This window comes from Puma concolor, chromosome C2 (genome assembly GCF_028749965.1).
Source record: "Puma concolor isolate L17-30 chromosome C2, mPumCon1.1.hap2, whole genome shotgun sequence".
Lineage (NCBI taxonomy): Eukaryota > Metazoa > Chordata > Mammalia > Carnivora > Felidae > Puma > Puma concolor.
Genome location: NC_141675.1, coordinates 89,310,875 through 89,329,210, shown reverse-complemented (window position 1 = coordinate 89,329,210; position 18,336 = coordinate 89,310,875). Strand labels below are relative to the sequence as shown.

The window sequence follows — 18,336 nt, the reverse complement described above, 5'->3', positions numbered from 1 at the left end:
TGTGCTATATAATTAAAATGGTTTTATTTTTCTCCGGTTAATCTTTTACTGAGGGGAAGGAGGTACGGTTCTAGAAGGATAGAGGGGGAAATTTTTTTTCTGTCTCTACCTACACTGTTTTGAGAAGACTTATCCTTTCTCAGCCACTCCTAGAATGGTGCATGGATCCCAAATTCTACCTGTAGACCAGCCCCGATGTCATTTTCACTAACAGAAAACTAAAGGAGATGCATGAAGTCTTCAAAAACTGAATCTGTTGGTTTTAACAACTGTTCTAAGATTTTATCCTTCCTACTTTTTTTTTTCTCACTTAAGATGGGTGCATTTTATTATGTGTAAATTAGGCCTCCAGTAAAGTTGTTTTTTAAAAAAAGTAATGGAGAAAATAGAGAAACATTTCTTGACTACTTCCCACACTTTGATATTAATTGTTTTTAAAGTTTTTGAATTGATGATGATAAAGTAGATATAAAAATTCTTTATTTGGTTTTAGGTTCTTACTTGATAAGATAAAAAGTAGGCAACCCTATATTATAAGAAATATTACTGGTCAACTAAGTCTAGAGTTCGGGAATCACTGCATGAACCATGCTAGGCACTGAGTTGTTCACTGAATACATACAAACTGGATTTAATTACCAGATACTAGCAGTCATGTATGTAAGCACACATATCATATGTAATAAACAATATTAACATTTTAATTAATTGGTTTTATACCTGCATATTTCTGGCAAACATTTTCAATAAAGTATTCAGAGGCACCTGGGTGGCTCAGCGAAGCGCCTGACTTCGCCTCAGGTCAGGATTGCCCGGTTCGTGAGTTTGAGGCCCATGTCAGGCTCTGTGCTGACAGCTCAGAGTCTGGAGCCTGCCTCAGATTCTGTGTCTCCCTCTCTCTACGCCCTACCCCTGCTAGCTCTCTGTCTCTTGCTCTCTCGTAAAAATAAATAAACATTTAAAAGAAAAAGTCTATTCAGTATTCGGATTGGTTTTTTGTTGTTTTGGAAATATAATTAAAATTGTGTTCCCAGGTTGTAAGGTGTAGGATGTTTAAAAAGGGCCAATAACCAGACTTTCTATAGTAAATTAAGACTGGAAACATGTTCTCTTGGTATTCAGGTAAAGTCAAAGTAATGTGCAGAACTGACAGCAAGCAGACTGTGTGATAAAAGCAAATAGAAGCTATCCAACCACTTACCTATCATTTATTTAAATAAATAGCACAGAAACCTGATTATCTTGAAAAACCATCAGTATTAAGGCATATAGGAAGCAAAGGCAAACCACGGAATGAGCTAATCCTCTCCCAGATCTCCTGACACCTGTATTCAAGTTTCACTTTCAACAAAATCTCTTGAATCTGTTGACTTTTCTTTGTCCCCACCACCACCACCCTAAACTGCCATCAACTTTTGACCAGGCAATGGCAACCCCCTCAACTCACTTTCCGGTGCCCAGTCCTGCTCACTCATTTCAAAGAACAAGTCTGATCAAGCCATTTCTCTGCTTTAAAATCCTACAGTGGCTTCCTTTGTTCCTAATGAAAGGCCGAAGTCTACTCCTGCTTCGCCCTCCACACCAAGTTCAAATTTTCCCACTTCCAGCAAAACGAGCAGGCACTCATTTTAGAAGCCACCCTTGCAACTGGCTGCCAGTTGTGGCAGAGTCCTCCTTGGAACAAAAGTTTTGTCTAAAAAGAAACACAGATGGGGGTGCCGGGGTGGCTCAGTTGGTTAAGCGTCTGACTTTTGATTTAGGCTCAGGTCACGATCTCATGGTGAGATCGAGCCCTGCTTTTTGGGCTCTGCGCTGACAGTGTGGAGCTTGCTTTGGATTCTCTCTCTCCCTCTCTCTCTGGCCTTCCCCTGCTCACTCTCTCTCTCTCTCTCAAAATAAAGAAATAAATGTTAAGAAAGAAAGAAAGAAACAAACAAACAAACACACAGAGATGGAGTAGACCAGTGCTTCTCAAACTATCTGCTGCCAAAGACCAGTTCTTCTTTGTTGGTGATTTTGGATATTGTTTTCAAATAAAAAAATACAGCCTCATTGACAATTCCTGCCTTTCCCTACAGGCACCAATCATGAACTTCCGTTTCTCCATTTTTTAAGGAGTCCTGTGGACTGGTTGTATAAAATAAAATAAAACTTTCATGCTTGGATGTCACAGCCATATCGAATTAACATAAACGTTCCCAGGTGCTCCCTCTCCAGTTTTGTATTACTCCTGTCCTAGTCCAGGAACGGTCCACAGAGCACATTTTGAGTAGCAAAGGTACAGACCAGCATTTCTCAAGCTTTCCTGTACATCTGAGTCACCCAGAGGGCTTGTGGGAACACAGATGCCTGGTCCCCAGCCTGAGAGATTGAATTCTGTAGGTCTGGAGTAGGGCCAAGAAGAGAGATGATCTCTGGCAAGATTCCGGGGCATGGTGGTGCTGCCAGACTGCAGACCAGACGTGGGGTGGCACTGGCTTCAACTGCACAGTAGAGAAAAGAACACTGTACTGAAAACAGAGGACCTCACGCACATGAGCATAAATGGCTGGAAGGGGATCCACCAAAACATTCATAGAAGTTGGCGCTGCCTTGGGAAATCATGGCTAAACTTCTACTTTCTTCTTTGTGCTTTTCTATACTTCCCAAATGTTATTCATACACACACACACACACATACACACACACACAACCTCCTCTTTTTTAAAGCGTATGTTCAATGCTCTTTGGCAGTTAGGTCTTATTACCGGGAACTTGTAATGAGCTTATGGACAAGATAACCCATAATTTTCTCCCTCATCTGTGCTATCAAGTGAGTTCATGAACTAAAACAGATCTTTTGAACTTAAGACTGACCTTGGATTTATGATGAGGCCACATAATGATGTAGAAGAGCATGGGGTTTGAATAAACACCAAATATAACATTTACAGTTTTGTGGGTGTTCTGTTTATTTATTGCGGTGAGACAGAAGGCAATGAGTGCCGTCTTAGGCTTGTCCATCCCATCCTTTCTATTGGAAGAGATTCTCCAGAATGATGAACTTGGAATTCTTAGTTCTACTTTCTCCTTGACATTTGTTGATATTTTACAGCCTATCTTTTCTTTATTCTTTTTGTAGTTTGATCATAGGTTGATGCTGCTGTCGTTGTTGGGAGCCCATTGTGGGCTTGGTCTTTCCTATAAGCTACATTTGTCCTTGTTTATATGCTCATTTGGATGAAAACTACTACAGGACTGTTTAGGCAGCCCCTCTCTGGGAACGTTCACACCCCTCATGTGCAGGTTACACCAGGGGTGGTTAGAGTGGGTTACGTTTGTGTTTATAGCACCATCCCTGGCTACAGCTGACTGGTCCAGGAGTAAACACATGATCCAAGTGGATCAGTCAGTTCCTTCCCAGGATTTGCAATTTGGTGAAGAGAGAGAGAGAGAGAGGGAGAGGGAGAGGGAGAGAGAGAGAGACAGAGAAAGAGCGCATACATGCCTTCTCTTTCAAAATGGCTGAACGGTGACATGTACTTGAAGCTGCCTGCTGAGTCTATTTTCAGTCATGTTGTCTGGGAAGGAGGGAAAGCCTGCACATGGACACACACAGCAAAGAGTGAAGGTGAGAGATAAAGATGGAGTCTTGTTAATGTGTAGTCTGAAGAGCAAGCCCCTAAGCTCCAGCTGCTGTGGTTCCCCACAATTCCCTGCTTCTTACTCCTTCTGACCCTGGAATTCCATGACACACCCCAGGATCCTTCCACTAAGCTGTCTTTTGTTGCTTAAGCTAGTGAGGCTGATTTACTCCAGAAGAACCTTAGCCAACTGTGATACTGTGATTTATAACAAGAAATATATATTTGGTCTTACCCCTTCCTGGCACAAAGTTTTTAAAACCCTTGGAATTTCCTAAGTGAAGAGAACAGAAAGGTGTCTTTTGTTATATTAAAGAGGTGACTTTTGGAAAGTGCCTGAGGATGGAGGGCTGGTTGCCAGGAGAATCAACCATGTGATTAGAGGGTTGGAATTTTCGGTTCCCATCCCCTGACCTCTGGGGAGGGGAGAGGGGCTGGAGGTTGAGTTCATCAATGGCCAATGACTTAGCCAATCATGCTGATGTAATGAAGCCTCCATAACAATCCAAAAAGACAGAGTTCACAGAGCTTCTGGGCAGATGAACATGCAGAGAGCTGGGGAGAGTGGCTCCCTGGGAGAGAACATAGAAAAACTCCCCAACCTTCCCTTGGGCCTTGCTCTGTGTGCCTCTTCCATCTGGCTGTTCATGAGTTACATCCTTTTATAATAAACCGGTGATCTAGTGAGTACACTATTTGAGTTCTGTGAGCTACTCTAGCAAATTAATGCAACCCAAGATGGGTATTGTGGGAACACTGATCCACAGCTGGTTGGTCAGAAGCATAGGTAACAGGCACTCAGACTTGCAGTTGGCATCTGATGAGGAAGGGGAGACGGTCTTATGGGATCGAGCCTTTAACATGTGGGATCTGATGCTGTCTCCAGGTAGATCATGTCAGAAGTGAGTTAAGTGCTTGGTGGCATGGAAAAAACACACACGTCACAAATAGTGTCAGAACTGAACCAACCAGTACACCTTCTTTTAAAACTCTTGAGCCCATTACAGACTTTTCTAGGTGGCCACATTGTTGTATTTAAAAATTCCTTCAGCTATCCCCATGTTCCCCCTCACTGAGCTCATTAGTAATGCATGGTTAAAATTTTGCCTTTAAATCTTTCCATTCCTCTTGCCTTCAGAATCTCTGTTCACAGCATTCTTTTTCTTGTCTGTAGCTTGTGAAATGTGTCTTTCTCACATCTATAGGCTGTATGTGGCCATACCCAAGAGGAGATACAGAGCAATATTCCCCTCTCCCAAGCCCTGCTTCCTTTCTGTTCTGACACTGAGTGAGGTCAGTCAAGATTGCGTGAGATGTTGGCTTCAAGGGGAATGAAATTTCCAGATGACTTCTGGACAATTAATTATCTTTTTTCGTTCCTAAGCAGTTTAGTGCTGTCATCCTGGATGTTTGTTATGAGTAACTGACTCCTGCCAACACACAGCATTTCTACTGGTGTGAATCTTTTTAAAGCCTAGTGTAATAATACAGTGAATGCACTACAAGATACTTTATACATTGGTCACCAGATGGTGGGATGGGTGGGAAGACCATGTAGATCTTTAAGTTGAATGTTCTGGTTTCACTGGAAGCAGAGAAAGAGGTTCATATGTGGGGAAAACAGGCTCTAAATCCTTGCTGGCCATGCTAGGAGGTTGGTGGGGAAGGAGTCTCTGCTGAAGGAACACAGGACCTTTGAACAGAAAGAATGCTCTACAAAAAGGCATGTTGTTGGGGCGCCTGGGTGGCGCAGTCGGTTAAGCGTCTGGCTTCAGCCAGGTCACGATCTCGCGGTCCGTGAGTTCGAGCCCCGCGTCAGGCTCTGGGCTGATGGCTCAGAGCCTGGAGCCTGTTTCCGATTCTATGTCTCCCTCTCTCTGCCCCTCCCCTGTTCATGCTCTGTCTCTCTCTGTCCCAAAAATAAATAAACGTTGAAAAAAAAAATTTTTTTTTAAAAATAAAAAAATTAAAAAAAAAATAAACAAAAAGGCATGTTGTGAGGGGCACTTGGTGAGCTCAGTCTGTTAAGTGGCCGACTTTGGCTCAGGTCATGATCTCATGGCTCATGGGTTCAAGCCCCGTGTTGGGCTCTGTGCTGACAGCTCAGAGCCTGGGGCCTGCTTCTGATTCTGTGTCTCCCTCTCTCTCTGCCCCTCCCCCACTCACGCCCTGTCTTTCTCTCTCTCTCTCTCTCTCTTTCTCTCTCTCAAAAATAAATAAAAATTTAAAAAAAATTAAAAAAAAATTTTTTTTTTAACATTTATTTATTTTTGAGACAGAAAGAGACAGAGCATGAACGGGGGAGGGTCAGAGAGAGGGAGACACAGAATCCGAAACAGGCTCCAGGCTCTGAGCCATCAGCACAGAGCCCGACACGGGGCTCGAACTCACGAACCGCAAGATCATGACCTGAGCCGAAGTCGGACGCTCAACCGACTGAGCCACCCAGGCGCCCCTAAAAAAAATTTTTTTTAAGGCATGTTGTGAACATATAAGAGGGATGGGTAAAAACGTCTGCAGCCAGACAAAGGTAATCTAGGAAAATTATGCGAGTTCTATAATCACAAAGTGACAAGAACCACAAAATAGAAAAATGGCTTAGAGGATGGGAATATAAAAAAAGACATTAAAGAGGTAGTAAGAGGGGAATGGTGTATCTGCAGAGTAGAATCATAGTTATCGAAAGTGACCTTATAAAATGATGTAAATGAAAACACTGCACAGCTTACTAGGCTTAAAAACAGGTTACAAAACAGTATATTCTGTTAGAAAGATGCACACATATGTACTTCTGGAAAGATACATAATACCAGTGCTTCTCAAACTTTAATATGTGTATAAATCTGCATATTAATCACATTGAGGGGTCTGGTTAAAATTCAGATTCTGATTCCATAGGTCTGGAGTAGAGAGGCCTGAAATTCTACATTTCCAACAAGCTCCCGGGGGAAGCTGGCACTGCAGGTCCTGTGAGCCATGCTTAGTAGCAAGGGTAGATGCCAGGGTATTGACAGTGCAGTTTAGTAGGTGATGAGAGTGTTTACTGTAGTTTCCTTCTTCCCTCAACTTCTATTTTCTAATTAACTTGAGTTAAAAAATGAAAATTAACGGGCATGTGTTATTTTATATTACGAAAAAACAAAATTAATTTATCTTAAAAAGAGAAAAGAGGTGAAGCAAACCAAGATGGCATGGGAGGAGCCCGTGTAAAATCCAAGCAAAGGAGGAAATGAGGGCACCTGAGAAAAGGTGGAGCAGAAGGGGAAGTAGGGGCATCTCTGTTGACAGTTTGTAAGATCATTCTGAGGCCAGTATAAGAGCTAGAAGGCAGAATTGTTAGGATCTGTGGCGTGAACAGGTGTCTGTTTATTGGACATGGAAGAAAATAAAAAGAAGTACAGTGACAGGTGCAGACTTGAGCTGAAGGGTGAATGCAGGGGGTGCAGGTGGCCCTACCAGGTGCTCCTGGGCCCGTGCTACCTCTGAGACGAACGGGGTTTGCAAGAAAGGCTTGTCCTGACCTCTCCAGCTTGAAGAATATTCTCTATGAGGAGCAAGAAGTGGAATCTGCACATAACTCAAAAGCTAACAGAAACTTTCAGAAAGGCAGGTCATAGGTTATGCCTAAACCCAGAATGTAGTGGCATGGGATGACTTCCAGAAATGTAGGAGTGAGGGAATCTCAAGACTTGGCTAAACAAAGGTGAGCTCTCCAACTCATTGAGCTTGGGTAGATCATGTGCCCCAAGAAGTCTGCATAGAGAAGCATTTCTTGCCTGCAAAGAATCCAGCCTAAACCCCAGCCCCAAGAAGGCACTCACTGTCATTGGTGGTCAGAGCAGAAGTGACAGCAGTGAGTGGTCAGAGTGATGTTATTTGGCACAAAACATTGAGTGACGAGCCAGATTCCACAAGGTGCCATCACCACAAATGGGGATGAAATTCAGGTGTTCCCGTTCCTTAACCAACACTGAGGGCCGACCTGAGATCTCAAACAAAGGGATAGGTGGAAGGTGCTATTTATTATCAGCCACTATTGACTGCTTTGCAACACTAAAACAGATATCAAAATCGTACAATGATATTCACACACCATCAAGGAGTTAACAAGTCACCAACACAAGGTGGCTGGAAGCGGGTCATCCAGGCAGAAGCCTGCCCTCTGCTGGACATAATGATAACAACTTGGATGAAAGCGGAAGGAAAAGAAGTCTCAGGATCAGAGAGAAATATCCTGGCTACTTCCAAGACCCCACAGACATTAAGGGAGAGACACAGGAACTTACAGAACAATCAATGGATATACGGGTATATCATCTCCAGACCTGTATAGTCTTTAATGATCTCTGAAGAAAAAAATCACAAAATGCCACTTAGAACAATGCCCTACAGTTCACATCCCTTTCCCCAACCCTTTATGGGGCTTTCCCCTATATCCATTTTCCCTCCTTGGATCGCTTTTCCACTCACTGAGAAATCAAAGCATTTTCTGGTAAAGCCTATTTAGGGAGCTGTTTGAGCAAATGGGGTTTGAAGTACTGGCTCCTGAGAGGCCTGTCAGGACCAGGAGACGCCAGAAGGATGTGGCAGATGGCGTCTCCTACTTCCTGCTCCCTGGCTTAACCCCAGAGCCAGCCACATCTCCACACTCCTCACCTGCTTTCCTCATTCTCCCTTTGCCATCTGATGGGGTTCTATTCAAATAAGTTTCTTGCACATGTGATACAACTCTACTGTATCTTGAGCCTTCCTCCTTCCCTCAAATTATTCTAAAACCATCCTCTATGACATTATCTAAAGCTTCTCCTTTTCTAATATTTACAGTGTCTTAGAATAAGGTTTACAGGCTCGTGGTACAATCGCCACTGTTAGCTCTAAACCATCTCTTCTAAAGAACTATATATACTCTTTAGTTCTAGTATTCTAGCATTTGGTGAACACGTCTCAAATTATCGTAACTGTTTTGTCTGACTGTTTAGGCTCCTTCTTTCTACACTGAAAGTTCTAGGCTTTCTTCTGTCTATTTTCGTGCGCAGGCTACTCCATTCTCTGATCAATTTAAGAGTGTTCTATGGCTTGGTTCTGGTTTTAAATGAGGAGTGAGATTCACACTAGAAAGTGAACAAAGATAATTCTGCACCCCAGGCAGCCCCTGTAAAGCACAGATACCTTCCTGAACACAAGCATAAAGATCCTGAACCCAGTTGACAAAGCTCATCTAAATAGCGATTTTTGTAAAGGGACATATACTGCTATCCACACTGTTTTACATAGGCCAACAAACCTCAGAAAAAACAAAAAACAAAGTCAAAAAAACAAAAACAAACCCAGAACACAAAACAAAACAAAAAACCAAAACAAACAAAACAACAACAACAACAAAAAACCCAAACCAAAACACAACAAAAAACAAAAAAAAACCCACAAAAAACAAAAAAACCCTGAAGCCCTCAGTTACGGAATGGATAGGTCACAGGAATAAAAGGTCCAGCATAGGGAATGTAATCAATGGTATTGTAATAGTGATGGATGGTGACAGATGGTCGCTACACTTATGGTGAGCACAGCATTATGTATAGACTTGTAGAATCGTTATGTTGTGCACCTGAAACATTGCGTGTTGACTGTACTTCAATTAAAAAACAAAAACAAAAAACTAAAGTCTACTTTTTTTTTTCCTGAAGATCTAATTGGCTTTATTAAGTGGTTCATGAGTCAGACAGCATCCAATCCCATGTAGGAAGTAGAGAGGAGTTCAGAAGCCCACTTTTTCAAGCACTGATATTTAAAAATAATTTTTACTATTTTATCATTTTTAAAAAGCATAATGTATGATAACTCCTTCCTCTTGTTAAACTGAGTACACCTGTGATACTGTGATATACTAAGAAATTTTTATTTGGTCTACACTCCTGGTTCTTAGCCTAAGAGCTTCTAAAACCCTTGGAATTTCTGGATGAAAGGGGTGAGAGTTACACCTTTTGTTATTCATTCGGAGCCTTTCTCAACCACACCTCAGTTTATGCTAACGAAGTAACCCTCCAAGGATGGGGGCTGGTTGCTGGAGGAACTTAAATACCACCTCCAACCTCCAATGGCCCATGACCAGTGATATCATTTATTGATACTACGTACTGGAACTCCCCCCAAAACCCTAAACAAGGAAGTTTTGAGAAATTCTGCGGTGGTGAACACTTAAAGGAGTGGGGAAGGTGGTGTGTCCAGGAGGGCATGGAAGCTTCCAGCACCTGCTTCTGCATCTCTTTGTTTGGCTGTTCCTGAGTTGCATCCTTTATAATAAACTGGTAACATTAAATAAGTGTCTTGCATACATGATACAACTCTACCGTATCTATAAATTCTGTAAGCTGTTCTAGCAAATTACTGACCTGAGGAAGGGGTCGTGGGAACCTCTGATTTATAGTTGGCTGGTCAGAAGTCCCAGAGGCCTGGACTTGGGATTGGTGTCTGAAGTAGGGGCAGTCCTGGGACATGGAGACAGTGTCTGACACTAACTCTGGATAATGTCAGAATTGCTTGGTGTGAGGAAAACCCTGACACATTTAGTGTCAGAAGCATTGTAAGTAAAAAACAGTTCATAATAACATGGAACACCATTTGGTGTGTGATGACTTGGGTCCATCATGATGAATATCTGTACTTAAGTGGTTTTACGGCATGATGGTGTCCTTAGGGATTACTAAATAAGACAGGGTTGTCCACCTCTCCATGGCCTCAGCTTACTACTTAAAACACACACACACACACACACACACACACACACACACACACACAAAACCCCAAATCACATTAATTCTGTGAACTCCTCCCTTTGTTCTATATGACTCTATACATATTGGCTTTTAGCAATGCTTCCCCAGTCTTTCTCTTAGGCTATTTACTGTAACCTCTTGCTAGTTTGCAATCAGGATAAAGCCAATGCCCAAATCACCAGTAATCCTAGATGGATATGTAATTCTAAGTCTCTAGACTCTGGCCTTGAAAGTGGCTCCGTGCTGGGCACACCAACATAGCTTTATGTCAGTTAAGTACTGAATTTGTTTTACTTTATTATATTAGTTTATTTATTTATTTATGCTCAAGGAAAGTGCAATAATGAAACTTTCTAATAGAAAGCTTTATATGCAAAGAAAATACCAGTGAAGACATGAAATGTCAGGTATACTACTGGGGAATAGGAACTGGGCACTTTTACACATATTAAATAAGGTCATGTCTACTTTTGGTCTAATAAACTTCGACTGTTGGTATATTCATCTATAGAATGAGGGACAAATCTATCCTAAAATAAAGTACTGAATGTTATTATTCCTATTGTATCATATATCCAGAATTTCCTTCAATCATTTCTCAGCTCTCCGGATCACAAAATGTCAGTGAAAGTGATCTTAAATAAGTCGCAACTGCTTTTCTCAAAGAACAGAACCCACCCTCCTTACTGAAGCCTGACCCGATTTTCTCTATCAACTGCTATCTTCTCTTGGACTCTTGCTTCCACCATGGATACTGATTAGAGTAGAAAGTCTCAGGCTGGCCATCAAACACCAGAACAGCGTGGTCCCTTTTTCCTCTGCCAGACTAATCCTCCACTCTGCCTTCCTCTCCTTCTGTCCTCAGCCACACCACACACATGGTCCCTGGAACACCACCAGCCCAGGCTGCCCCAAGACCTTCAAGTTGTTCCCTCTGCCTGGATTCCTTCTCCTTCTCCTTCTGCCAGTTGAAGTCTTCCAAAACGTCCAATTCCATCCCCTCCAAGAAATACTGAGGAAGCTCTTCTATTCTCCTGGGCGTGCTCTGTCCTACCTCCCACCTCCCACCTAGCTTCTTTTTTTTTTTTTTTTTAATTTTTTTTAACGTTTATTTATTTTTGAGACAGAGCATGAACAGGGGAGGGGCAGAGAGAGAGGGAGACACAGAATTGGAAGCAGGCTCCAGGCTCGGAGCCATCAGCCCAGAGCCCGACGCGGGGCTCGAACTCACGGACCGCGAGATCGTGACCTGAGCTGAAGTCGGACGCTTAACCAACCGAGCCACCCAGGCGCCCCCTAGCTTCTTGTATTAACACTCCACCGTCTGGGCTGTTCAGGAATGTATTCATCTCCTCCGCCAGACCTGGAGCCCCTGGAGAGCCCTCCACTTTCCCCACACCTCCCAGCATAGGGGCTGAGAGGAACCAAGGGAAGGGGAAGACATACACCCTGTGCAGGACAACAACGTTGGCCCCGCCCACACGAAAATCCAGACCATTGCATACTCACGGTTTCCACAGTTGAGACCACCGAGCCCAAATGGGCAACTGCAAGTCAACAAAGAAAAAGAACAAGAATTACTTTCAAAAATCAAAAGAAGTAATGGGAGGCAATCTACCCAAGTAACTTCTAAATAAGGCTTGTCACAAATGCATCAGAATATATGAGCACAGAGCCTACCTCATACAGGTTTCATTTTCAAGCCTATATCCATCTTCACATGCTGAAAGAGAAAAGGGAAATCCATGAATATGTCCCTTGACTTCCTTTGGCCCAAACTGACAGTTAGTAGACACCAGTCCCTTTAAGTCTCCAAGAATATTCTAGAACCAGAAGCCTATAAATAGCTTTAGAATTACCTAGTACCTGCCAACTCAACCTTTTATTTTACCACAGAATTTTCTTAACCTTTTAGTGGCTCTCACTTTCCCATCTATAAAAAAAGGGGATAATAACAGCAATAGTAGTATCTACCTTGTAGTTTCTTGGAAGGAATTAAATAAAATAAGGCACGTGAATGGTTTAGCAAAGCACCTGGCACATAGTTATCACCAAATAAATGTTTATAGTTATAATTATTATCCAACAAATGTAATTATTTTTGGAAATTTTCTGTGGCCCCTGTGTTATGTCCTTCCACATACACACAGACAAATGCTTTGGTTTCTTTAATGTAAGTCAAACCTTTAACCTGCTGTTGCCCTCACTGACCCCTTCCAAGAGGAAGTAGGAGCTGTGACATCCTCTGGGACATGGTCAGGGTGGAGCTCACCCTACCGTCTGTGCAGGGGATTCTGGACATATCTAGATGAGTGCTAATCAGCACATCACCCAAGAACATAACTTTGAACCCTCTGGTGCTGCTGCTCATGGACTGAAGGGCTGTGGCCCAGCCATTCCTGGGGATCAGCAGTTTCTGAATTTATTTGATCATGGAACACTACAATAAGCTGACAGAACAGCATGAGCTATAACGCATGCTTGGATGGAAGCAGACAATAAAAAATGGCCTCATAGTCAAATTCATTGCTGCAAGAAGTGATAGGAATTTGATTCATGAATAATGTACGATATACTGCATAAAAGATGACAGATAAGAAAAGGTACACGGCATAGAGCAGCAATCCCTGGACAGACAGCACACACGCTAATGGTAAGATGTGAGTGTCGGCAGCATGCACGGATCAGGGGGTGCATGCCCTGTGGGCTGGGACAGGAGGTCTCTCACAGGCGTCCTGCATCCTCTGTTATGTGTAATAATTAGTGTGTAATAATATTAACTTACGTAGATGTGCCCAATGCTGTTCTTCCTTCTGTTTGTTTAATTTTTAATTTAATTTTTTATTTTTAGAGAGAGAGAGACTGTGAGCAGGGGAGAGGGAGCAGAGGGAGAGAGAGAAAGAATCTTAGGCAAGTTCCATGTTCAGCGCAGAGCTGGACACGGGGCTCGATCCCATGACCCTGGGATCATGACCTGAGCCGAAATCAAGAGTTGGATGTCAACCGACTGAGCCACCCAGGTGCCTGCTTCCTTCTGTTTTTAATGTTAAATGCTAAATGTTTCTAGCATCTATTTTGTTGTCCTAGATTATCGAGATATCACTAGAGTTTCGTAGAATAGTTCAGAAAACACTGCTCTAAATAATCCACAATTCTTTTATAGCAGATCATTAGAGTTGTCACCCTGGACTGCGCTGTTTTGGCTCCACAGAACCACTTTTCCTGAGCTCCATCCTCTTGTAGTAAGGGCTATTATAAGCAGCAGCCCTGGGAAGGCCCCCAGTATCTACTGCAGGATGTCACGGGCCACACTGCCACAACACCACGCAGTAACCTCTTGATGAGGACGCCCCAAAGAAATTTCTCTTGGGCCTTGGGGCCTACAAAGATGGGGATGCTTCTGAACGATTGTACTTTGTTTTATGAACCCTGACTCTCTCTAAAACCGTATTTCTCTCTTTGCCTCAGTGTCCAGAAAGCTCAGAACTTGAACGAGTGGCCTACCTTTAGCAAACATGCAGGACTTTACAGCATATCTTTCTGCATATTCACTTTCCTCTAGCTTCAGCAAAGTAGTAGCTTTATTTCCACTTCAACCTAATTTATCTTTTAAATTAAACCTTATTTAGTTTAAGTTTAGGCTTTTTAGTAGGTGCTTCCAATCTTTTTTGCAACAAAGTAGGGCATGATCATATTCCATTTAGGGGAGGAGGAACGAGCCCCTTCCCCACATCTTGGGACACCTCTGAGTTCGCTGCTGGCCTTACTCAGGTGGGGCCTTCTTAAGGAACAAGTTGAGAACTCCTGCTTCCCTGGGCACGGAAAGCACCATCCCTGGCAGTCTTCATGCTACAGTGGTTTGTGGGAGCCGGGAAGCCACTCCTGGGTACTCCACGGCTCTTTCTCCAGGGCAGCTCCACGGGGACCGCTGGCCTCCCTGTGACTCATCCCCATCCATCTCAGCACTGAGGCAGGCTGATGTCACAGCAGTCGTTCTATTCTGAACACTTCTTCCCGGAAATGTTTTTACATCAAATCTACCCACCCAGCCCTCCTCTGCTGGGTGGGAGCTTTCCATCCTGTGGCTGTCATCCTGCCAGACGTAACGTCCATCTGTTGCCCAGGCTGTGAGCTGATGGGTTGGGCTGTTTTCACTCAGCCTCAGAAGTGGCCTGACTTCCTGGTGTAACGATATTCCTTTACTTCGAATGGGCTCCTTTGGTCATTCACCAATGACAGAGTGCCACCGTGGGCCTGGTGCTGTTCTAGGGGTTCTTAGAAAGAAAGCTCCAGTGCGCCTTAGGACCCAGCTCATCATCTCCACACCCTAGTAGGACTGACCCGTGGAGCACTGGAGACAATGGAAATGTGGCAACTGCTAGTGTGTATGCCCAGATTGGGTTTCCCCTATTGACATGGAACATAAGCCAATTCAAGCCTCCTGGCCCTTGATAAAATAAGCAAGTGGTGGAGTCTTCAAGACTCTCTTGTGCCCAAGCTCTGCCATTTGCATTCTATCATATTTGCTACCCTGTCATCCAGTTGTTAATTCAACAGACACTTGTTAAACCCCACAATGTGCTAAACATATTCTAAACACAGTTCTGGCTCTCAAGGCACCTGCTGCCTGGTGAGAGAAAGAGGCCTGCATGGCAGAAGGAAGCTAAGACACCTATGGGAAGGACACCTACTTCAATTTTGTATGATGCTTTGAACGTATGGTAAAGACACTGTGAAGATATTTCATGGGAGACATTAAGAAGTGCATATGTATGTACAACAGAGAACAATAGAGTCCTGCTAATGTACAGATTCAGAAAACACACCTACATACCTCTCTTCCCCATTTATCTGGGGACTGACCTCGGATGTGAAGTGACCAAAAGGGGGCTTTTTTAAAGAAAAAAATGTGTTTATTTATTTTGAGAGAGACAGAGAGAGAGAGAGAGCACGAGTGGGGGAAAAGCAGAGAGAGGATCCCAGGCAGGCTCTGAGCTGTCAACACAGAGCCCAAAGCGGCTGGATCTCAGGAACTGGAAGATCATGACTGTAGCTGAAATTAAGTGTCAGTTGGACTGAGCCAGCCATGCTCCCCAGGGACTTATTTTAAATACCCCAGTGCTCCAGCACTAATGGCCAGAAGATGTCACTACAATCCATCAGAACCCGGCCAACGGGGCTGTGCCCAAGGAGCTGCCGAAGCCATTCATCAGAGGCTTTCATCTGACGGATGAAAATGTAAGCGACAAGGATACTGCAGAAACCGAGGCTTTGTGGGGCCTTGGCAAAAAGCCCGAAAGCTGACCAAGGTTTCCTTATGCTGCATCTTAGGTCATTACCTCATAAACATAAGGTTGTTGAAGCCTGTATCCCTTCATTTGGAAAGTCTCTGACGGCCTTGCTATTGCTAATGCTAGTCTGTAAGCTACACGATTAAATTGCTGACTTGCAAACAAAGGCAAGTGGCTGGGGCCAGCGAGAAGCAGAGGTGGCAGGGCTGGCTGTCCTTGAGGCTGTGGGAAACTCCAGAGACTCCACACGCCGGTGCCACCACTCCCGTGCGCTCCACTTCTGCCCACTTTGCCCTCCCTCCTGCCAGCTACACAGCGCCCCAGCACATGGATTTTAGCAGAGGTCACCTTCCCACATGCCGCGGGACTCAATGCCCCAGTTTCCAAGAAGGGCCAGGAACACATGGCATGAAACCAGGTAAGAGGGAACTAGGAAGCATCATCTCTTTGTATCACAGGGGCAGACGGACATGTGCTGAAAAGCGCTGCAAGGCCGTCGTGCCTCAGGACTGCTGGCCGGCACACGGGGTCAGCCTCCCCTTCAAAGCCCACCGCAGGGCTTGCGTGTGGAGCAGAGGGGGTGCACTTTCAAAGCCAGTGTGTGTAAACCTAAGTCAGAGGGTCTGAAGCTCAGGACGACAGCACTGCCCCGAATGTATTTTTATCCTCTCCTGATGGAACGAGCCCTCTACTGGGAAGTCCTGATAGAAATAAATGACAAGGTCACCTTTCCCCAGTATGTGACTTTCACTCAGATTCCAGTACATCCGTCACCAGTGGGTGTTGGCCAAGCAGGAAAACTGTGTCATACACATTCTAATGCGGTACAGCGCTTAAAGCCACACCATGGCCTTTATATTGCTAGTTTTCCTGGTGATTACAAATTCTAGCAGTTGTTTGTAAGTCAGGGACACGGTGCTCGGGACTTGAATTAATTTTACTTTAAAGTACTATTCTTGCCATGCATTTACTGAGCATTTTAGTTCAAACTGAATGGATTTAAGTCTCACCTACAAGGCTACCAGGATTAGGTTTCTGCCCTCACACCCTTCATGAAACCTTTAAAACTGGAACTCATTAATTCAGCCACATCCTGGGTAAAAAACAAGGGCAAATGCTGATGGCTTTCAAAGTACCTCCATATACATTGCTTTCTTCAATCCCCAGAATATCCAATGGAGCATCAGCATACCCATTTTGCAGAAGAGGAAACCAAGGCGCAGCAAAGCAAAGTGTCTTGCTCAAGATGATACATGATCCATGAGGCAGAGTCGGGCTCTGATTCTCTTGAGCCTCAGCAGTACCTTGTCTACTAGGCCACAGCTGCCTCTAAAAGAGACAGGCCCAACTCCATGCCTGTGTTTCCATTTTCAAAGATTAGCAGACAATAGAATAAAGCTTTGGGAATTAAAACAACAATTTTCCTAACTTCCTCTAAAAAAAAAAAAAAAAAAGGCACTGCCATAGTCATTCCATTCTCTCTTCTTTTCCTTTGAATTTGATTGGCCAGACCCGTTTGCGCAGGTCAGAGATAATGCTATTATTCTAAGGAGATAACGCATTCAATCCTGCTGTGAGCAAAATAACAAGAACTAGTTACCCCTAGTTTAGAACAGTCACACCTAGAGCAGAGAAAAACATCTTCCCTGTCCCTGCCCGGGCCACAGAACCCTCGAGAACTTGCTGGTACCTCGGCAGGAGTGATCCATCTTGTTGAATTGGAAGTAGCCTGACTTGCACTGGCACAGGGCGACACCGTCCAGGTCAGTGCAGATGGAGGTCTCCTTGTCACATTCCGGAGTCTTCCGCTTGCACAAGCTGCCCGCTAAGATGAAAAAACAAGACAGTGAAACAAAACAAGACCTCCTCCACTGCAAACCTCAAGATACATCAACTTTCTATTTAAAGAGGCTCTGAGAACAGTTTCTGAAAAGTGCCTGGTACAAGTCTCCTTTCAGGGGCCCGCTTTTAGCTGCCTTGGCCACTCCTTCCCTGTGTCAGCCCCAGGCCTCTGTACTCCAGGTCACACCGCATGCTATGGGACAGAGGACCCAGACAGAAGAAACAGGGTGCTGTCTCCAACCCCGGCAGCCACCGTAAATACGGCCCTCGGTGCCATGGTGTCTTCCGTGCCTGCGTCCTAACAGACTGCGGGGGAGAGCCAGCACTGAGCCAGGAAAGATGATCGTGTCTTTCTTAGGAAGCCGTGAGGCTCAGACCTGTCTCAGCGGAGGCACAGCTCTGGGTCTGCTCTGTGTCTACATGACCTAACGGGAGGCTGTGCACTCCTCTGGCAGGACAGCTTGCTGCCCACAGACCTATTCCAAGGGTCGGTGTGGAAGACAATCAGCTGCCCCAGCACTGTGGTGTCATTGTGTTTCCTGTGTCCCCACTACACTGGCCATTTCTTGGGGCTTACTCATCTCCGGGGCTTCAGCACCTTGCACAGCACTTGCACACACAGTGCTCAATACATGCATGCTGAAGGTGCTTCAGGTCACCAGTCACCAGGCCATCACCACGGGAGACAGAGCTGGGTAGAGGAATGCGCCTTTCTGGCTTGCTACCTCCTTCCCTTTAGGGCCTTATTTTCTACATGTGTATCTACTTGGCTTGTCCAGCTCTGGGTATGTGGGCCATGCTCATTTC

At 44.3% G+C, this 18,336-nt stretch overlaps 1 protein-coding gene across 2 annotated transcripts in view; it reads right to left on the bottom strand.

The window, feature by feature from the left end:
* HEG1 (heart development protein with EGF like domains 1) overlaps positions 1–18,336 on the bottom strand; it is a 91,122-nt gene that overhangs the window by 12,764 nt on the left and 60,022 nt on the right. For both annotated transcript variants that reach the window (XM_086675178.1, XM_086675179.1), the window contains exons 13-15: positions 17,378–17,512; positions 12,077–12,119; positions 11,906–11,943 (exon numbers count right to left, since the gene is read on the bottom strand). In XM_086675178.1, coding sequence (XP_086531304.1) covers positions 11,906–11,943; positions 12,077–12,119; positions 17,378–17,512 — 216 coding nt within the window. The remainder of the gene's footprint in view (positions 1–11,905; positions 11,944–12,076; positions 12,120–17,377; positions 17,513–18,336) is intronic.